At 51.0% G+C, this 22,685-nt stretch overlaps 1 protein-coding gene across 2 annotated transcripts in view; it reads right to left on the bottom strand.

Annotated features, from left to right (window-relative positions):
- Positions 1-22,685, bottom strand: part of SLC44A4 (solute carrier family 44 member 4) — a 306,503-nt gene that overhangs the window by 190,625 nt on the left and 93,193 nt on the right. Inside the window, exon 1 of one of the 2 annotated variants that reach the window (XM_086924586.1) lies at positions 22,508-22,648. The exons of the other annotated variant lie outside the window; for it this stretch is intronic. Within the exon in view, the coding sequence (XP_086780712.1) occupies positions 22,508-22,520 (13 nt within the window). The 5' untranslated portion in view covers positions 22,521-22,648. Of the gene's footprint in view, positions 1-22,507; positions 22,649-22,685 lie in introns of those variants that run through there. 2 annotated transcript variants of the gene reach the window in all.

The raw sequence follows: 22,685 nt of genomic DNA, 5'->3' as shown, positions 1-22,685 counted from the left end.
TGGGTGGGAGAGTGAGTATGAGGCAGTGTGTGTGGGAAGCAATGGGTGGGAGAGTGAGTGTGAGGCAGTGCCTGGGAGAAGCACTGGATGGGAGAGTGAGTGTGAGGCAGTGTGTGTGGGAAGCAATGGGTGGGAGAGTGAGTGTGAGGCAGTGTGTGTGGGAAGCAATGGGTGGGAGAGTGCGTGTGAGGCAGTTTGTGGGGGAAGCACTGGATGGGAGAGTGAGTATGAGGCAGTTTGTGGGGGAAGCAGTGGAAAGGAATATAATGGGTCCAGTGACACCTGGGGTGGGTTGGGAGAAAGCAAGAAGAGCAGACAAAGTGGAATGAACATCGAGGAACCACCAACAGGGAGGCCTAAAGTGGTACAGTAACCCATCATGCAGTCCAACGCAAGCACAGGATTGCAGGTGGAAATATTCACCCGAACAGCCGATAACATTAGGTGAGAGAAAATACACAAGTGAGCTGAGCCAGGACATGGTTGGCGAGCTTTCAAGCCAGGGGCAGAAAGGCTGACGAAAAAAAAGTCAATTGCTGAAAACGTTGGCCCAAAGCCCACACCAAGCACACTAGAGACAGCAGGCCTGTTTGAAAGCTGCACTGTCAAAAGGCAGAGTGAAAAAGAGACTTGGCCCAAACTGGGGCCCATAGATTGTGACCAGTGTGATCTGACCACCTCCTTTGGCATTTTGTGACACAAGCTCTCCTCAGCCTGGCCTGTCAGCAGACCAGTGATGACAAAGTTCACTTCCTTGTGTACAAGGTTCCCCACCCAGCCCATCCTGGGTGCAGCTGTGGCAGACCTATGGAGAGGAAACCCTGTGCGCATGCCTCCAGGTGTCATTTCAGTGTGTGTCTCTCTGACCCCTCCTTTCATCCCTCCCTCCTTAAACAGAACCGCAAACATCACCTTTTCGTGAACTCCGCTCCTTTCAACCTCCAATAATTGCAAACTTTGTTGGCTCTGCGCTCCGCGGCTCTACTCCTACAGTCAACATTTAAGGGAGTAAACATCAAGCTTTGGTGTTTAAAACGACCTTTGCACCTATCTACTCAAAGTACCTCGATCGGCCAAGGCGAGCAGGAGAGCAGTGAAACTACAAGAGGTCCCCGCCCTCTGCACAGACAGAAACAGCCCTGGGGTTGGCCTCAGTCTGTGGGTCAGCCCCAGGGGCGTAGGAGACACTAAAATTCAGGGGGGGACAGGGACAACCTTGTGGACTTTCCAGTGACCCTATTCAAATCACTAACCGTTAAACAAATACAATATCATACTTTCGAAGTGAAATATTGAGAAAAGCAGGCATGTTATCACAGTTTTCATGTATGCTTTATTGTTATTTACATTCATATAGTAATCAGACCAAATGTTAAAGAACCATGTATATGAATCTTGCATCTTCATGCACCAAGCAAACAAAGATCGCTGACTTAGGGTGGGGGCGTCGTGTTTGCAAGTGCATTATGATTTGAAAAGTACCTGCTGCTGCATTCCTGGTCTCCAGCAATTTTCAGGCAACAATAAAAATGTTGACAGAGATTGGAGGTTTGTCTAGTGGAAGTTTTGACTCTTGGTAAGGTAGACACAGTGGGTTAATATGCCTGCTGCAAAGAATGTGTAGCACGCAGATCACAAAATGCATATCATGTAAATTGGTCAGTGAGTTACTGCTTTTGTCTGAGGGATTATTTTGGTATTTGCAGTTTGTAAGTCAAAATCCTAACATTGAACAGTGAGCTATTAACCGTCATCAAAGAGCTGCATGAAAACTTCAAGGTATAGATTAGAACATTATGATTTTTCCCCAGTCTTTCCTTATCCTAAAGTTGGAAAATGGGTTCATTAGGATAGAAATCAATTCTGATTATTAAAGAGAACCTCCCAACCATTGTGTTATGTTTTAAATTCTGAGTTTGTGCTTCTTTAGTGTTGCAAAGCCATCCTCTGCCCTGGGCACTCCCCAACGTTTTGCTGACTGGTACTGGTGGTACCTGACTCTGACTGACCCTGGCTTCTGCACAGGGCCAGTGCTATTCTGAAAGAGACACTTAAAGATACTGTGAAACACCTACTTACACTAGGGTGCACTATGGATTATGGTACCCCTATGATTGGCATGACCTCTCCTATAAAGCCCTAGTTCATAATAGGGCAGGGAGATAAGAACTACCTTTGCTTTTGCATGTGTGCACTGCTGAAGCCTGAGGTCAGTTTAAAAGTAGCCCTGTGTTGAAGGACTGCTTTTAAAATGCAAATTGTGCCCAAACTCGACTTTTGGGTTTGGGGAACTTCTAAATTGATCAACTACAATGCTGGGCCAAAATTAAGTTAAGTGAGCCGCAGTACACATTTTATAAGCTAAAATAATTAAAACAGTTGAAAACGATTGTATTAAACATTTCCACTTCACCCATCAACCAGGTATTGCAGTCCCTTTAGGAATGGTTCACTTCCCCACCCTGGGAAAACAATGTTGTTCAAAGAAGGAAGAAAAAAAGAAAGCGCTTTCACTGGCAAACTCTATAAAGTGGTTCTAATATGTGTGGATGTAAATAACAATCTGGCCTGTCTGCTGACCACTCTGTATTGCTTAATTTAGGTATTTCATTTTTTTTCTCGCAGTCCCGAGGTTTTTCTTTGGAATTATAAAACGGTCAGTAAATGAGGAAATATCCAGCCAGTGTCCGCCTATTTTGGATCCATTTCACAGAGAAACAAATGAAGAAAAGGAGATGCAAGAGAGAGTACATAAGAGCTCTTGAAATCAGAACTTAAGCAGGAGCGAGACAGAGACAGGAATGGGCATGAAGGAAAAGAGACAGTTTTTTTCCCCTTCTCTGCCCTTCCCAGGCCTCCCTGCAGAATAACAAAGGGCAGAGGGCGGGTGGCCTCTTTGACTCCAGGCAGGTTAAGTACAGGGCCATTAGGTAGCGCTTCACGCGCTAATGGCCCTGCCACAGACAGGAGAGAGAGGGGAAATTCTTTTGTCCCCTCGTCCCCCCCACCCTTGTCCCTGTGTCCCCCCACTCCAAAATCTGGGGTGGATATATCCCCCGCGTCCCCCACACTTCATACGCCCATGGTCAGCCCAGTGCTATAAATGGCGCTCGCTATTTAGAGTACCTGGTTGCTCCTGAGAAGTGTCTGCACTCTCATTGAATGTATTACAGCAGGGCTGAAAAGTGCAGGTACTTTCTCTCCCTTTCGAATGAAAGAAGTGCATGAGCTCAGTACCAGACAGTGCCTGCCCAACTAAAGCACTGGGTCAGCCAGCCCTAGAGAACCAACGAAACCTCGCGGTACCGCGTGCGCCACGTCATGAACTTCATTACTCTTGGGATGTGTGGCAGCGAGGAAACAAAACTATCCAGTGATTGGCAGCCTCCTACCTGTCACTCCACACTACCGGAAGTCCCGCCCTGGCACTGGTCAGCAAGGAATGAGATGTACATGGTGCCCGAGTCAGCAGACGGTAGACGCTGCCTCGTGGCGCGCTCCTTAAATGGCAGCACACGCTTTCCGCTGCCAGTGCTTCTTTACATTGTAAAAGGGCACTGATACGTTTCTGAAGTTTACAGAAAACTTTGAGTGTTAGGATCTTGATCTTCAAACTAAAGTGAATCCATCTTTCTCTCAGACTGGCGGCTGCCAGATGTTTAATCCAAGTAGGATACAGCTAAGAGGCTCAGGTTTACACTGGCCTGTATTGGCTGCTCCATAGATCGGGGTCACACCTTGAGAGGACCTTGTGCTGAGCACTTCCGGTTCACACCACTGCCTTGAAGTAGTGTGGCTCACTGGTTAGAGGCGGCAGACCCGAGAGCAGAAGACGGCTCGGGACCAGGGTTCGATTCCCGGCGCGGCAGGTTCCTGGACCAGGGTCAGCGGACTCGATAATTCTCTCGCCTCGGTGCCCACTCTGATCAGCGATCACACTCGGCAACTCTGGGCATTAGCTTGCCTCATCTTCACTAACGGCCCCACCAGACCGCCGGGGATGCCTGGTCTCACCCTGGAGATACCCATTAAGGGACCATCTCTCAGGGAAGCCAGGAAGGGTTTCGCAGCGGTCGAAGCGCCTTGGGACCCTACGGGTAAGTAGTGCGCTATATAAATGCCAATACATTTACATTACATACATTACATTTACATTTACATTGTGGCTCTTGGGGAGGTCTGTTTCCCGACCTGTGAGTAAAGGCAAGCTGGATTCGATGACGGGCTAATCAGCAGCTCTGCTCGGGAGGGTCAGATCCGAAATTGGGACATGAGAACATAGGGGGGTTAGCCTGCAGGGCGGGGGCTAGGCATGAGCAGCATGGGCGGGTGCCCAGGGCCCAGCGCTCAGCCCATCAACAGGAGGCCTCGTAAAAGTGTTTCCCCACCACATCTTAGGCCTCACGCCTGTTGCATGTGTAGGAATAGGAGAAGAGGCCCCCTCCCCTGTGCCTAGAAGCACTTGGCAATGGCGGTTAACGTCCAGAGAGGGGGCCCCTTTCCCCCTGGGCCTTGCAGCATCATGTGGCGCACAAGGCCCATCTGCATTTGCCAGGTTTGACCTGTGATTGGGGATGCCGTCCACTTCCCACTCCAGTGCCAATTAGCATGCATTTTGGGGCCCGACAGTTTCAACGATTTATAAAGACAATCACCTCTCACTCTTTCAGATGCTGATGAGCTGCGAAAGAGATGCAGGTCAGTGGCAGAAAGGAAGGCGTTGTAGCACAAGAGAGGAACATGCACCATGCAAGGTCAGGAGCACCCTCCGTAATTTAGATGCAAATAGCTTTAAATGTGTAAAATGTGTTAAACATGGACATATTTTTTTTTTTAGGCACAGATTGATTAAGTGATTTGCGAGAATCACAGGATGAGACACGGTCAAAACTTGAGCCCGATTCCTCAGTTCCAAAGTCAGCAGCTCTGAAGTAACGCCACATCATCTCCCCACCTCTACCTCTCCGGGGAGTGATCTTTTAATGTCTATTTCTCACACGAAAGCTGTTTCAAAGTGCTGCCCAGCTGCCAAATCAGTAGATGGGGCACAGAGACAAAATTCTTTGCCCAGAATCAAACAGTTGGTTAAATCAGTAGAGCCAGGACTGTAGGGCACTCCTACTTGGAGCAAAACCTATATATTTTCCACTGTACTGCATTTAGGTGACTATACCATGTGACGGGAACCTCACTGCTCCAAGATAATATTCAGGCCATTTATTAAATCACATGGACTAGTAGTTTTCACACAGACTCAGAATACTCCAAATTTTCCCATAAAGGGAGCAGCAGAGCAATACATTCAGAAAAGTGATTGCCCAAGAGCATGCAATTTGAGGCCGGGATAAAAAACTTCTCTTGCTGGTTTCACATTTCCAACTAGTCAACCAGGCCACAACTGGGATGCCAGTGATTCTGAAGGCAAGACGAAGGGGCTGCCCCTCCCAGGGAATTGTTACCTTGTTGTGGGCCCCGCCCAGCTTTAGAACACAGTGTTTATTTCTGTCATAAAGCTAAGATTAGCAAATATCCATGTCTAATATCCAGGTCCAGTGTAACCACCGGACCAAGTCCTGTGGCAGAGGGTACTTACTAGACTTCCTGGTAGCTATTTACCACGGGTGTTTCAAACCTAGAGACTATTTTATTCTAATTGAATACCAGAGTTTATTTTCTAAACTCAAAATTTGCAACAGCAAGCAGCCAAGGCTCACTACAAGAGGTGATAAAGGGATACAATCACAAGTATAGTATGGAAATAATCAAGCTTGATAAACTCAGTCTCCAGCTGCGTTATCTTTTAACAGGGCCTGCTTTAAAGGGAGGGATTTAGAATAATAAATAAAAAATACACCTATTTTCCAATGCACATCGTCTGATGCCTCTACACACGCAATATGCCTCCATACCTGCAATGTGTCTCCAAAAGAAAAAATCTGACCTGTGAAGTAATAATGTAAAATTGATAACCTTACTTGGCCCTCACAGCGATGGCTTGGGACTAAGACTGTGAGGCCCCGGGAAAGGGATTCTCCTCTTCTGGGCCTTGCAGCACCAAACCATAGATTGGATGTCAGGGGCAGTAGACCAAATCCCATCCCATTGCAACACTAGACAATAGCTGAAAGGCCAAGGGGATGGAACCACACTCCTCGGGCCTTACAGCTCGGGCTCATGGTGGGGGGGATCGACATCTTGAAGCCATGGTGAAGCACTGAAAGGCCTTGCAGAGGGCCCCTCTCCCCTGGGCCTCATAGCCATGGTTACGTGCTGATAGACCTATGGGTCAATCCTAATCCTCTCAATGCTACACCATGGCTGAGAGGCACAGGAGAGGGGCGCGCATTGTGTGGCTCCCACCCCTGGGTCCAATTACATTTTTCTCACAGTGCTGGACCCTGGCCCTGTGCATGTGTCTCTCACAGAGGTGCGTGCAGCAGGTGGCGTGGCACCAGGCTCAGGTATATTAAGAGCTCAATGATCCCATAGTAAGCTTTGCTGTACTGTGCAGCCAGTGGACGAGGGTGAGAAATGCTTTCACATTGCACCATGGCACCACTGGTGTGCTACAGCCCTCTCTTTCATGGGCCTCTCAGCCATTTTACAGAGCTGTGAGGACTGAGAGAGGCCCTCCCTCCCATGGGCATCACAGCCATGGTTGGACACTCACAAGAGGAGGCACCCTACTATGAGATAAACAGCACTGGGACATGGCTATGAGGCCTAGGGTCCTCTCTCACAGGGGGTGTAGTTAACAATAGTGCAGCAGGTGCAGTGGTACCAGGGCTCTTTCTTGCATCACGGTCAATGGCAACATTACTATGTCACTGGTTCCTTCTCCCATGCACCGCACAGCCATGATCCAGAACTGCTGTGAAGCTCACGCAAGGCCCACCCTCCCCTAGGCCTCACTGTAGTAGTCAATGCTGAGAGGCAGCACAGATTCATGATTTCCATGCTTAGGGCAAGAGGCAACATCTGAACGGCATAGCTATCAATAGCGTAGAAAGTGCAATGGGACCGTGTTCTTGTGGGGTTATGTGTCCAATGCACCCAACTTATGGTTGTATTTGGGGGGAGTCACAATGTGCCTTGCTTGCACGACGGCTGGCCTGCTCTCCTACACCTTGCAGCCACGATTCTGTTCTGCGATGTCCAAATGTCATTCTCTCCCTTGGGCCTTATGTTTTTTACTATATGTGTTGTGTTTTACGCAACATAATTCTGGCGAGTAAAGAGCATACACACAAAAAAAGATTGTCCTACGTCTCAACATATGCGGGTGGGATACTGGTGAGAGGATTTATGTTAAGACAAATTACAAAGTATTAATGTCATCCTAAGGTAGCACAATAATGGCACAGAAAGATAAGGGAGCCTTTTTGAAATATGCAATTAGATCCATGGTGTGAGAGGTTTTCTCTTATGTCATTTTATATTTTGAATGATCCCGCCCCTCATTACCTCACATGATCTCCCCCCTTTATGAGGCAGAACTGGAAATTGTATCATGCACTCATCTGGAAACAAGCCGTTAACGAGGAGTATATCAGATACGTCTTTGTGAGACCTAGCTTTTCCATCCAATGTGACAAATGTAATCCATTTAATACAGTTTAAAATATATGGACTTATTTCATTTGTATATTGATCTTTTTGTCCATGTTACTGATAATCACGTTAGGTCTCTTCAGGGATGCCAAATAAGATCAATAGTCCTGCAATGCCACATTCAACGTTCCTCCACTAGGGCGGAGGAGTGTTGCACCACTGCGCTCTCGCAGTGCGAAAAGTAGAAACACAAAATGCAAAAACTACTATTTTATGTTTCGGCTACTCGCACTGCGAGAAAGCAGAAGTGTTTGGTTGGGGACGGGCGGGTCTGACTGCTTTACTGCAGAGGAGGAGTGCCTTGCCCACTGCTAAGGGCCCTGACGGTTTGGTCGGCCCTCAGGGGCTGACCAAACCAGTCATGTGCACTCTGGCCTTTCTCCATGTAGGCACCAATGCACCCTACATGGAGAAAATGGCCTCCCCATAGACACCTGGCTGGTCGGCGTCCCAACCAATCACAATGCTGCCATTGCAGCGTTGTGATTGGCTTAGGGGAGGGAGGCTGCCTGCTTCCTGAAGGAGAGCAGGTCAGGAGCAGAGATGACGCGAGACCTGGGAAGGTAAGTTTATTTTAGGATTTATCCCACCCCCCCCCCCCCCTCCCCCCCCCCCCACCCTGCACGCGAACCCCCGCGAGACCTCCCATCCTCGAGTCATGCTGGCCACGACTGGATTTTACATGCACTTTAGAGGGGCCTCACATGTTCGCTTTCGCCCGGGGCCCCAGAAGTTCTAGGACCAGCCGGATTCAAAGACTGGTGAGCGCAGAGGGAGTTACAGTCACTGCGGATTGTTGTTGTAAAATCTTCACCTGAGCAGCTGAACTCTGGGTTTATTCTGGGCTTGGCCAACGGGCAGCTGATGGTTTGGCTAAACAGAAGAGCTACGTCATGGTTTGAGGGGGTTACTTCAGGCCCTATGGAGAATGTCAGTATCAACGGGCATATTGTAAAGCCCTGCAGCCTAGCCTCTGTGGTGCAGGGCCTGCTGCACCCTTCAAGGGCCCGCGCTTGTCCTGAGACCTCTGTATGTGAGAGGCAGCCGGCCAAAGTTAGTCAGAGCCCCTCACCAAACCAATGAGCAACTCGGTGCTTCACGCCACTGCTGGGCCACCCCAGAGCAGAGGCACGCAATACGCGGCGTAATCCTAGTTTACCTATTGCCTGCCTCCACAGGTGGAAAAGGGCCACCCTTGACCCGAAAGTCCATCCACAGAAGGAAGAACTCTCGCTAGTGCGTCACTAGTGGGTTTGTTCTGGAGCCTTGCGAGGCCGAGCAGCCGACAGATCCCAGACCGCAGCTTCCCTCTCTCCACACTGAATGTTTACCTAAAAGGTGAAGGCTATCGCTGCTCTGTGTCAAAGCCATTCAAGGGCTGTGCAATGCTTGTTTGTTTCTGTCTGTGTGCGCAGGCGGCAGATACAGCGCTCGGAATAAAAGGTCTATTGTACTTACACGGAACTGGTTCAGTGAGCCATAAAGCATGCTTCCCACATACACAGTGCAGTCAGTGCACAGGACCCAGTAGTGCAAGCTTCCCACATACACAGTGCAGTCAGTGCACAGGACCCAGTAGTGCAAGCTTCCCACATACACAGTGCGGTCAGTGCACAGGACCCAGTAGTGCAAGCTTCCCACATACACAGTGTAGTCAGTGCTCAGGACCCAGTAGTGCAAGCTTCCCACATACACAGTGCAGTCAGTGCACAGGACCCAGTAGTGCAAGCTTCCCACATACACAGTGCAGTCAGTGCTCAGGACCCAGTAGTGCAAGCTTCCCACATACACAGTGCAGTCAGTGCACAGGACCCAGTAGTGCAAGCTTCCCACATACACAGTGTAGTCAGTGCTCAGGACCCAGTAGTGCAAGCTTCCCACATACACAGTGCAGTCAGTGCACAGGACCCAGAAGTACAAGCTTCCCACACACACAGTACAGCCACTGAAAAGGAAGAAGCAGGCAAGCTTTCCATGTATAATGAAGCCCCCGCACAAGGAGCAACAGTGCAGGCGTCCCGCATACATCGTGCATTCACTACACAGGAAGCCGCAGTGCATGCTTCCCACATACACAGTGCAGTCAGTGCACAGGACCCAGAAGTGCAAGCTTCCCACACACAGTACAGCCACTGAAAAGGAAGAAGCAGGCAAGCTTTCCATGCATAATGCAGTCCCCGCACAAGGAGCAACAGTGCAAGCTTCCCACATACACAGTGCATTCACTACTCTGGGAGCGGCAGTGCATGTTTCCCACATACATCGTGCATTCACCACACAGGAAGCCGCAGTACATGCTTCCCACATACACAGTGTAGTCAGTGCACAGGACCCAGAAGTGCAAGCTTCCCACACACAGTACAGCCACTGAAAAGGAAGAAGCAGGCAAGCTTTCCATGTATAATGAAGCCCCCGCACAAGGAGCAACAGTGCAAGCTTCCCACATACATCGTGCATTCACCACACAGGAAGCCGCAGTGCATGCTTCCCACATGCACAGTGCAGTCAGTGCACAGGACCCAGAAGTGCAAGCTTCCCACACACAGTACAGTCACTGAAAAGGAAGAAGCAGGCAAGCTTTCCATGCATAATGCAGTCCCCGCACAAGGAGCAACAGTGCAAGCTTCCCACATACATCGTGCATTCACCACACAGGAAGCCGCAGTGCATGCTTCCCACATACACAGTGCAGTCAGTGCACAGGACCCAGAAGTACAAGCTTCCCACACACAGTACAGCCACTGAAAAGGAAGAAGCAGGCAAGCTTTCCATGCATAATGAAGTCCCCGCACAAGGAGCAACAGTGCAAGCTTCCCACATACATCGTGCATTCACCACACAGGAAGCCGCAGTGCATGCTTCCCACATACACAGTGCAGTCAGTGCACAGGACCCAGAAGTACAAGCTTCCCACACACAGTACAGCCACTGAAAAGGAAGAAGCAGGCAAGCTTTCCATGCATAATGCAGTCCCCGCACAAGGAGCAACAGTGCAGGCGTCCCACATACATCGTGCATTCACTACACAGGAAACCGCAGTGCATTCTTCCCACATACACAGTGCAGTCAGTGCACAGGACCCAGAAGTGCAAGCTTCCCACGCACAGTACAGTCAGTCACTGAAAAGGAAGAAGCAGGCAAGCTTTCCATGTATAATGAAGCCCCCGCACAAGGAGCAACAGTGCAAGCTTCCCACATACACAGTGCATTCACTACTCTGGGAGCGGCAGTGCAGGGTTTTCACAAATAGTACAGTAACTGCGCAGAGAGCAGCAGTACAGGTTTCCAACGCACGGTACAGCCACTGCACAGGGATCATCAATGCATGTTTCCCACATTCACAGTGCAGTCGCTGCACAGTGAACAGCAGTGCAAGCTTCTCACGCACAGTGCAGTCACTCACAAGGAGAAGCAGTGCAATCTTCCCAAAACACACAGTAGAGTCTCTGCACAGGGAGCATCAGTGCAAGCTTTCCACATTCACAGCGCAGTCACTGCACAGGGAACAGCAGTGCAAGCTTTCCACATACACAGTGCAGTCACTGCACAGGGCCCAGAAGTACAAGCTTCCCACGCACAGTGCAGTCACTGCAAAGGAAGAAGCAGGCAACCTTTCCATGCATAATGCAGTCCCTGCACAGGAAGCAGCAGTGCAGGCTTCCCATGCACAGTGCAGTCACTGCACCGCAAGCAGCAGTGCAAGCTTCCCACACATAGCGCAGTCACTGCACCGCAAGCAGCAATGCAAGCTTCCCACACATAGAGCAGTCAGTGCACAGGTAGCAGCAGTGCAGGCTTCCCACAAATAGCAAAGTAACTGCAAAGGAAGCAGCAGTGCAAGCTTCCCACACACAGTGCAGTCACTGCACCGCAAGCAGCAGTGCAAGCTTCCCACACACAGTGCAGTCACTGTGCAGGAAGCAGCAGTGCAAGCTTCCCACACATAGAGCAGTCACTGCACCGCAGGCAGCAGTGCAAGCTTCCCACACATAGCGCAGTCACTGCACAGGGAGCAGCAGTGCAAGCTTCCCACACATAGAGCAGTCACTGCACCGCAAGCAGCAGTGCAAGCTTCCCACACATAGCGCAGTCACTGCACAGGGAGCAGAAGTGCAAGCTTCCCATGCACAGTGCAGTCACTGTGCAGGAAGCAGCAGTGCAAGCTTCCCACACATAGAGCAGTCACTGCACCGCAGGCAGCAGTGCAAGCTTCCCACACATAGCGCAGTCACTGCACAGGGAGCAGAAGTGCAAGCTTCCCATGCACAGTGCAGTCACTGTGCAGGAAGCAGCAGTGCAAGCTTCCCACACATAGAGCAGTCACTGCACCGCAGGCAGCAGTGCAAGCTTCCCACACATAGAGCAGTCACTGCACCGCAGGCAGCAGTGCAAGCTTCCCACACATAGAGCAGTCAGTGCACAGGTAGCAGCAGTGCAAGCTTCCCACAAATAGCACAGTAACTGCAAAGGAAGCAGCAGTGCAAGCTTCCCACACATAGCGCAGTCACTGCACAGGTAGCAGCAGTGCAAGCTTCTCACACATAGAGCAGTCACTGCGCAGGAAGCAGCAGTGCAAGCTTCCCACACATAGCGCAGTCACTGCGCAGGAAGCAGCAGTGCAAGCTTCTCACACATAGAGCAGTCACTGCGCAGGAAGCAGCAGTGCAAGCTTCCCACACATAGCGCAGTCACTGCACAGGTAGCAGCAGTGCAAGCTTCCCACACATAGCGCAGTCACTGCGCAGGAAGCAGCAGTGCAAGCTTCTCACACATAGAGCAGTCACTGCACCGCAGGCAGCAGTGCAAGCTTCCCACACATAGAGCAGTCAGTGCACAGGTAGCAGCAGTGCAAGCTTCCCACAAATAGCACAGTAACTGCAAAGGAAGCAGCAGTGCAAGCTTCCCACACATAGAGCAGTCACTGCACCGCAAGCAGCAGTGCAAGCTTCCCACACATAGCGCAGTCACTGCACAGGGAGCAGAAGTGCAAGCTTCCCATGCACAGTGCAGTCACGGCATAGGGAGCAGCAGCGCAAGCCTCACAAACAGTACAGTCACTGCACAGGGAGCCGCAATACAAGTTTCTCACACATGATACAGCCACTGCTCAGGGAGCAGCAGCACAACCTTCCCACATATGCAGTGCAGTCACTGCACAAGGGGAGACAGTGCAAGATTCCCAACTAGAGTGCAGTCACTACACAGGGGGCATCAGTGCCAGCTTCATACCCACAGTATATTCACTCCACAAAAAACAGCTCTGCAAGCTTCCCTTGCACAGTACAATTAGTCCACTGGCAGCAGCAGCGCAGCCCCACACACAGTGCAATTAGTCCTCAGGCAGCAGCAGCGCAGCCCCACACACAGTGCAATTAGTCCTCAGGCAGCAGCAGCGCAGCCCCACACACAGTACAATTAGTCCACTGGCAGCAGCAGCGCAGCCCCACACACAGTGCAATTAGTCCTCAGGCAGCAGCAGCGCAGCCCCACACACAGTACAATTAGAGAACAGGCAATGCAGCGCAGCCCCACACACAGTACAATTAGAGAACAGGCAATGCAGCGCAGCCCCACACACAGTACAATTAGTCCACTGGCAGCAGCAGCGCAGCCCCACACACAGTGCAATTAGTCCTCAGGCAGCAGCAGCGCATCCCCACACACAGTACAATTAGAGAACAGGCAATGCAGCGCAGCCCCACACACAGTACAATTAGAGAACAGGCAATGCAGCTCAGCCCCACACACAGTGCAATTAGTCCTCAGGCAGCAGCAGCGCATCCCCACACACAGTACAATTAGAGAACAGGCAATGCAGCGCAGCCCCACACACAGTACAATTAGAGAACAGGCAATGCAGCGAAGCCCCACAGACAGTACAATTAGAGAACAGGCAATGCAGCGCAGCCCCACACACAGTACAATTAGAGAACAGGCAATGCAGCGCAGCCCCACACACAGTACAATTAGTCCTCAGGCAGCAGCAGCGCAGCCCCACACACAGTGCAATTAGTCCTCAGGCAGCAGCAGCGCAGCCCCACACACAGTACAATTAGAGAACAGGCAATGCAGCGCAGCCCCACACACAGTACAATTAGAGAACAGGCAATGCAGCGCAGCACCACACACAGTACAATTAGTCCTCAGGCAGCAGCAGCGCAGCCCCACACACAGTACAATTAGAGAACAGGCAATGCAGCGCAGCCCCACACACAGTACAATTAGTCCTCAGGCAGCAGCAGCGCAGCCCCACACACACTACAATTAGAGAACAGGCAATGCAGCGCAGCCCCACACACAGTACAATTAGAGAACAGGCAGCAGCAGCGCAGCCCCACACACAGTACAATTAGTCCTCAGGCAGCAGCAGCGCAGCCCCAAACACAGTACAATTAGAGAACAGGCAGCAGCAGCGCAGCCCCACACACAGTACAATTAGAGAACAGGCAATGCAGCGCAGCCCCACACACAGTACAATTAGTCCTCAGGCAGCAGCAGCGCAGCCCCACACACAGTGCAATTAGTCCTCAGGCAGCAGCAGCGCAGCCCCACACACAGTACAATTAGAGAACAGGCAATGCAGCGCAGCCCCACACACAGTACAATTAGAGAACAGGCAATGCAGCGCAGCCCCACACACAGTACAATTAGAGAACAGGCAATGCAGCGCTGCCCCACACACAGTACAATTAGAGAACAGGCAATGCAGCGCAGCCCCACACACAGTACAATTAGTCCTCAGGCAGCAGCAGCGCAGCCCCACACACAGTACAATTAGAGAACAGGCAATGCAGCACAGCCCCACACACAGTACAATTAGAGAACAGGCAATGCAGCGCAGCCCCACACACAGTACAATTAGAGAACAGGCAATGCAGTGCAGCCCCACACACAGTACAACTAGAGAACAGGCAATGCAGCGCAGCCCCACACACAGTACAATTAGAGAACAGGCAATGCAGCGCAGCCCCACACACAGTACAATTAGTCCTCAGGCAGCAGCAGCGCAGCCCCACACACAGTGCAATTAGTCCTCAGGCAGCAGCAGCGCAGCCCCACACACAGTACAATTAGAGAACAGGCAATGCAGCGCAGCCCCACACACAGTACAATTAGTCCTCAGGCAGCAGCAGCGCAGCCCCACACACAGTACAATTAGAGAACAGGCAATGCAGCGCAGCCCCACACACAGTACAATTAGTCCTCAGGCAGCAGCAGCGCAGCCCCACACACAGTACAATTAGAGAACAGGCAATGCAGCGCAGCCCCACACACAGTACAATTAGAGAACAGGCAATGCAGCGCAGCCCCACACACAGTACAATTAGTCCTCAGGCAGCAGCAGCGCAGCCCCACACACAGTACAATTAGTCCTCAGGCAGCAGCAGCGCAGCCCCACACACAGTACAATTAGAGAACAGGCAATGCAGCGCAGCCCCACACACAGTACAATTAGAGAACAGGCAATGCAGCGCAGCCCCCCACAGTACAATTAGAGAACAGGCAATGCAGCGCAGCCCCACACACAGTACAATTAGTCCTCAGGCAGCAGCAGCGCAGCCCCACACACAGTACAATTAGAGAACAGGCAATGCAGCGCAGCCCCACACACAGTACAATTAGTCCTCAGGCAGCAGCAGCGCAGCCCCACACAGAGTACAATTAGAGAACAGGCAATGCAGCGCAGCCCCACACACAGTACAATTAGAGAACAGGCAATGCAGCGCAGCCCCACACACAGTACAATTAGTCCTCAGGCAGCAGCAGCGCAGCCCCACACACAGTACAATTAGTCCTCGGGCAGCAGCAGCGCAGCCCCACACACAGTACAATTAGAGAACAGGCAATGCAGCGCAGCCCCACACACAGTACAATTAGAGAACAGGCAATGCAGCGCAGCCCCACACACAGTACAATTAGAGAACAGGCAATGCAGCGCAGCCCCACACACAGTACAATTAGTCCTCAGGCAGCAGCAGCGCAGCCCCACACACAGTACAATTAGTCCTCGGGCAGCAGCAGCGCAGCCCCACACACAGTACAATTAGAGAACAGGCAATGCAGCGCAGCCCCACACACAGTACAATTAGAGAACAGGCAATGCAGCGCAGCCCCACACACAGTACAACTAGAGAACAGGCAATGCAGCGCAGCCCCACACACAGTACAATTAGAGAACAGGCAATGCAGCGCAGCCCCACACACAGTACAATTAGTCCTCAGGCAGCAGCAGCGCAGCCCCACACACAGTACAATTAGAGAACAGGCAATGCAGCGCAGCCCCACACACAGTACAATTAGTCCTCAGGCAGCAGCAGCGCAGCCCCACACACAGTACAATTAGAGAACAGGCAATGCAGCGCAGCCCCACACACAGTACAATTAGTCCTCAGGCAGCAGCAGCGCAGCCCCACACACAGTACAATTAGAGAACAGGCAATGCAGCGCAGCCCCACACACAGTACAATTAGTCCTCAGGCAGCAGCAGCGCAGCCCCACACACAGTACAATTAGAGAACAGGCAATGTAGCGCAGCCCCACACACAGTACAATTAGAGAACAGGCAATGCAGCGCAGCCCCACACACAGTACAATTAGTCCTCAGGCAGCAGCAGCGCAGCCCCACACACAGTACAATTAGTCCTCGGGCAGCAGCAGCGCAGCCCCACACACAGTACAATTAGAGAACAGGCAATGCAGCGCAGCCCCACACACAGTACAATTAGAGAACAGGCAATGCAGCGCAGCCCCACACACAGTACAATTAGAGAACAGGCAATGCAGCGCAGCCCCACACACAGTACAATTCGTCCTCAGGCAGCAGCAGCGCAGCCCCACACACAGTACAATTAGAGAACAGGCAATGCAGCGCAGCCCCACACACAGTACAATTAGTCCTCAGGCAGCAGCAGCGCAGCCCCACACACAGTACAATTAGAGAACAGGCAATGCAGCGCAGCCCCACACACAGTACAATTAGAGAACAGGCAATGCAGCGCAGCCCCACACACAGTACAATTAGAGAACAGGCAATGCAGCGCAGCCCCACACACAGTACAATTAGTCCTCAGGCAGCAGCAGCACAGCCCCACACACAGTACAATTAGTCCTCAGGCAGCAGCAGCGCAGCCCCACACACAGTACAATTAGAGAACAGGCAATGCAGCACAGCCCCACACACAGTACAATTAGAGAACAGGCAATGCAGCGCAGGCCCACACACAGTACAATTAGAGAACAGGCAATGCAGCAGCGCAGCCCCACACACAGTACAATTAGAGAACAAGCAATGCAGCGCAGCCCCACACACAGTACAATTAGAGAACAGGCCATGCAGCGCAGCCCCACACACAGTACAATTAGTCCTCAGGCAGCAGCAGCGCAGCCCCACACACAGTACAATTAGAGAACAGGCAATGCAGCGCAGCCCCACACACAGTACAATTAGAGAACAGGCAATGCAGCTCAGCCCCACACACAGTACAATTAGTCCTCAGGCAGCAGCAGCGCAGCCCCACACACAGTACAATTAGAGAACAGGCAATGCAGCGCAGCCCCACACACAGTACAATTAGTCCTCAGGCAGCAGCAGCGCAGCCCCACACACAGTACAATTAGAGAACAGGCAATGCAGCGCAGCCCCACACACAGTACAATTAGTCCTCAGGCAGCAGCAGCGCAGCCCCACACACAGTACAATTAGAGAACAGGCAATGCAGCGCAGCCCCACACCCAGTACAATTAGAGAACAGGCAATGCAGTGCAGCCCCACACACAGTACAATTAGAGAACAGGCAATGCAGCGCAGCCCCACACACAGTACAATTAGAGAACAGGCAATGCAGCGCAGCCCCACACACAGTACAATTAGAGAACAGGCAATGCAGCGCAGCCCCACACACAGTACAATTAGAGAACAGGCAATGCAGCGCTGCCCCACACACAGTACAATTAGAGAACAGGCAATGCAGCGCAGCCCCACACACAGTACAATTTGTCCTCAGGCAGCAGCAGCGCAGCCCCACACACAGTGCAATAAGTCCTCAGGCAGCAGCAGCGCAGCCCCACACACAGTGCAATTAGAGAACAGGCAATGCAGCGCAGCCCCACACACAGTACAATTAGAGGACAGGCAATGCAGCGCAGCCCCACACACAGTACAATTAGAGAACAGGCAATGCAGCGCAGCCCCACACACAGTACAATTAGAGAACAGGCAATGCAGCGCAGCCCCACACACAGTACAATTAGAGAACAGGCAATGCAGCGCAGCCCCACACACAGTACAATTAGTCCTCAGGCAGCAGCAGCGAAGCCCCACACACAGTACAATTAGAGAACAGGCAATGCAGCGCAGCCCCACACACAGTACAATTAGAGAACAGGCAATGCAGCGCAGCCCCACACACAGTACAATTAGTCCTCAGGCAGCAGCAGCGCAGCCCCACACACAGTGCAATTAGAGAACAGGCATTGCAACCCTCAAACACAGTACTATAAGTGCACAGACAGCAGCAGTGGGGCTCCTCATTCATAGTGCAAAAAGTGCAAAAAGTCCACAGGCAGTGCAGCCCTCACACACCGTACTATAGTGGCCCTCTTCAGGTGGTGGCGCCTGGGTGCAGTGATAGAGGTTGAAAACAGGCTGGAATGTCTGCTGAGTTATAAGCAAAGCATGAGAGTGGGTGCTGCTGAATATAGATGCAGCCGAACATGCAAGGTGCTTCTGGACATACATAGATGCTGTGGATTATGGGTTGGCGGAGTGGAACGAACATATTGCAGAGATAATATTATTGTAACAATACATGCAGCCACATATGCGCCATACTTACCATATATACATAGATATTAAGCATGGCCGAATTTTGCGAATCTCGCGTTCGCGAATTTTGCGGATTTGCGAACTCGCAATTCGCAAAATCCGCGAATTCTCTCGAATTTTTTTTTTTTGTGTTCGCGCGGGTTTCTGCCAGTTCGCGAGGGTTTTGTACAATTTCGCAAACGCGAACTTACCTGTCGGCTCGCAAGTTTTGCGAACTTGTTGTTTCTACGTGTCCAGCCTGTTTGGGACACTCTTCTTCATCACTGCCACTCTCTGTCACCACTGCCACTCTCTGACTACTCATGCCACCCTCTGGCCCACCCATGCCACCCTCTGTTTCATCACAGCACCCTCTGGTTGTCCAGTCAGTGTACATTATTGTGGCAAAGCAAAGCACACCTTCCCTGCCTCAAGTGACCTGAATTAATTTGGGGCTGATTAATGTGTCACAGAATATTTTTTTAGCTGGCACCTGCTTCCTTAGTGCTTCCTGATTAGTGATCTTTTGCACTTGGTAAGTGCTTTCATTGTTGCAAAATTAGTTACAACACCTGCCCTGCCACAACTGACAATAATGAATTAGGGGCTGATTAATGGATTTGAACTTCCAGCCTGGCTCCTGCTTGTCTCCCTTAGCTGTAATTCAGGACCTTTGTGGCATATGTGTAACTATTCTGAGGTTCAGAGCAGGGTCACATAATAGTTGCAAGTAGGCAACTGAACTCTGGAGGGGCCCCTCAGGAAGCACTACAGGAAATGGCTACTAATGATGAGCCTGAACTTTTGAACCTGGTAAGTAGTTTCAGTTTTGCTAAGATCGTATTTCTGCAATTTAGCGCTTATTGTACTGGGAAGCCGCGAACTCACGCGAACAGTGCGAGCAAAATCCGCTGCTCGCGGATTTGCGGATTTTGCGGGAGATTCGCGAATCTCGCGGATTGCGAATTTACCGAAAATCCGCAAAATCCGCGAGCGAAACGGATTTTCCGCCCATGCTTAATAGATATAGTAATTAGCAGTTCCTCGTGCCAGCTCCCCCTGCCACGGTCCTCCTGTTCCTCTTGCCCGCAGTCCGCCACCCTCTGCTGACTTCGGTTTTGTGCCCCTGCTCATTTTTCTGCCTCTTCTCTGCTCACCGCTGCCCCCTATCTGTCCTCTTTCTGCTCGTTATTTTGCCTCTTCCTGCTCATTTGACCTTTATTTTGATGTGGCATCTTGCCCAGATACAATCAAAAGGGAGGGTTTTAAGTAAGTAGGAATTAGTGGCGCTCAGCTAAAATTTGCGTAAGTGCTAAGAAAGCTGTTGTTAGGTCTTTTCTTGTCTTCCTCCTTTCTTTCCACCCTGTCTTTTCCTCTAATGAATACAGTGCTAACCAGGTAGGGGAGACCCTTGTAACCCCTGTATGCATGTAGGATAACTTCCTACATGACATTAACATAAGTCCATTCAACAGTAAATATCATTCAAGTGCGCAGAAGAGTTGTTGTCTGTTTCTTCCAATTTGTTTCGCGTAGAAAATAAACCAGCAAAAGCAACCAGCTGACACGTGTTTCGTCTAGGAGGATACTCCCACGACTTCTTCAGGGCTGACTTAGTGGTGAGCGGATCAATAAATTCGACAAGCCGGTGATAATTCCAATCCAGATGGTCTGGACCGCAGGGCGAGTGAAACGTACACGAGTTTAAAAGGATCTTGTGAAGTGTTGATGCATTCACTGGAAAGCCCAGGATTTGGATGTATCGTGCCCAGATACCCCTAGGGGTGACAGGACTGCGCTATACAAATGCTGATTGATTGATTGTTGTATATGGGTTATCGTAGTGGAGCTAATCTCTCCGATTATTGGTACGCGGAGATGGAATCATTTCTGTTTTATTCAGCACTGCCATGCTAAAGGGGGCACGCATGGTACTAAAGGTAGGCCCGCACTGTAGTAAAGGAGGCAGGCACGGTACTAAAGGTGGCCCGCATGGTACTAAATGTGGCAGGCATGGTACTAAAGGTGGCAAGCACAGTACTACCAGTGGCATGCATGTACTACAGGTGGCACGCAGGGTACCTGTAGTACCCTGCGTGCCACCTGTATTATGTGCCTTTAGAACCTTGCCTGCCACCTTTAGTATCCTGCATGCCACCTTTAATATCATACGTTCCACCTTTAGTATCCTGCATTACGTCTTTAATATCCTGCTTGCCGTCTTTATTATCCCGCCAATCGCCTTCAGTATCCCGCGTGCCGCCTTTAGTATCCCGCGTGCCGCCTTTAGTATCCCGCGTGAAGCCATTAGTATCTTGCGTGCCGCCATTAGTATCCGGCGTGCCGCTATTAGTATAGCCATTTTTAGCGTCAAGACGCCCACGGGCATACGTATGCGCTTTATAAATTGTAATAATAATAAAAAAATAAAATAGCCCGCGTGCCGCCCTTAGTATCCCGCGTGCTGCCTTAGGTATCCCGCGTGCCGCCTTAGGTATCCTGCGTGCCACCTTTAGTATCCTGCGTGCGCCTTTAGTATCCCGCGTGCCGCCTTTAATATCCCGCGTGCCGCCTTTACTATCCTACGGGCCACCTTTAATATCAAGCCTTTAGAATTATGCGTTCCGCCTGTAATATTCTGCGTTCCGCTTTTTAGTGTGCTGCGCTCCACCTTTACTATCTTGCTTGCTACCTTAGTATATTTCGTTCCACTATTAATACCCTGTGTGCCACCTACCCTGCGTGTGTGCTGGGCACCAGACTGCTCCAGTCACCTGGGCCAGTGCAGCAGTGGGGACGAGGGCTCAGTGAATGGGCCACCAACATAAGCCGAGATGGCTTAAAACTGTTCTTCTCTGAGGTTTGGAGCGGATGGCACCAGGGATAGATTGCAGGATGTGCCCTCAGGTGTGGGGGTGGGATACATCTTGAAAATGTTGTTTGGGGCTCCTGTGATTGGAGCCACTGGCCTCCTGATAGAAGTTTATAAATCGCACTGAAAGACAAAATGAAGTTGGAGCTGAGAAATGCGGGCGCAAATGGCATAAGGGAGGCTGGGAGGAGGGATCGACGGACGAGTTGTAAAAGGCTTCATTTGACCGAAGACTTTCAGGATCCCCTTTTGGAAGCGACCATATGAGTGGCAGGGTCGCTCGCTTACTCAGTGTTATTCGAGATATAATTGGAAAGCGGGGGTGGATAATTTTATTTTTGGAGCTACTTCCTTTTATCATTCACGCCGTTACATACACATTTTCTCAAGCTTTTCAGAATCCCAGGCTGCAGCAAAATCTCTACCAGAAATGGTCGCATCAATGAGAACACATCAGTTAAAATGCAAAAAATGCTGCAGAGCTTTGCAAATTTTTCCTGCTGTAATGTTTTGTGAATTTTGCATTGCAAACTCCAGCTTTCCACTGGCGCGGGTCCAGATTGTGGGCAACAGGGCGCATGAAAGAGTGCGAAAGTCAGCACAGACCTCAAAACTTAGTACTGATCACTGGTACAGCAATTTATGAAGATAACGACCCCTTAATGTCGGAATATACAGATTGTGTGTGTCCCACTCTTGTGTACTGCAGGGCAGGCTGGAGCTCTTTTTCTGAAGTTGTGTCTGGAAGGCGGAGGCCTCAGACTGACTCAAAGCACAGGGAAGCTTCAGGAAGCTCGAGGACTTGAGAATCATCTCAACCTGGCCACTAAAGGGGAGCAGATCCAGAGAAAGGGCGAGGTCGAACGGAGGGGGCTTGGGGAATGCCAATGGCTCGAGACGGCCACCCTTCAGTCAGACAGACACTGTGCGTCAAAGCGGCTTCAGACAATCGAGGCACCAGTGGAGAGGGTAAACTGAGTCCTAAAAAGCACTGATAAATGTGTGCGCAAAGTGGGGGGTGAGGAAAGATCCACGTCATGGTGTAGAATAAATATGATCTGGAGCAAGGAGACTGCCTCCACGTCATGAAAAGAATAATTTCCGGGAATTCAAATTCGGATTCGGAGTGTTTCTGGCGCGGATTCGGAGTGTTTCTGGCGCGGATTCGGATGCGAGTCCTATGGCGCAGCAGCAGCAGTTCTGACTCAAGCACCCCCTACCTGGGTCCACCATGTTCACGGGCGGCTCCGCGCATCACCGAAGCCCCCTGGCTGTCTGTCTTTCCGGCACCGGTGGTCACCCAGCGCACCAGGCGGTGGTCGGTCTCCCACGCCAGGCAAGCGGCCCCAGTCCAGCCCGAGAGGCGAAGGGATCTGATGCCCACACTCCGCTGGGGCT

Source organism: Lissotriton vulgaris, chromosome 5, assembly GCF_964263255.1.
Source record: "Lissotriton vulgaris chromosome 5, aLisVul1.2, whole genome shotgun sequence".
In the NCBI taxonomy this organism is placed as follows: domain Eukaryota; kingdom Metazoa; phylum Chordata; class Amphibia; order Caudata; family Salamandridae; genus Lissotriton; species Lissotriton vulgaris.
Note: the sequence above shows the minus strand (reverse complement) of the source record. Positions and strands in the feature narration are given on the sequence as shown.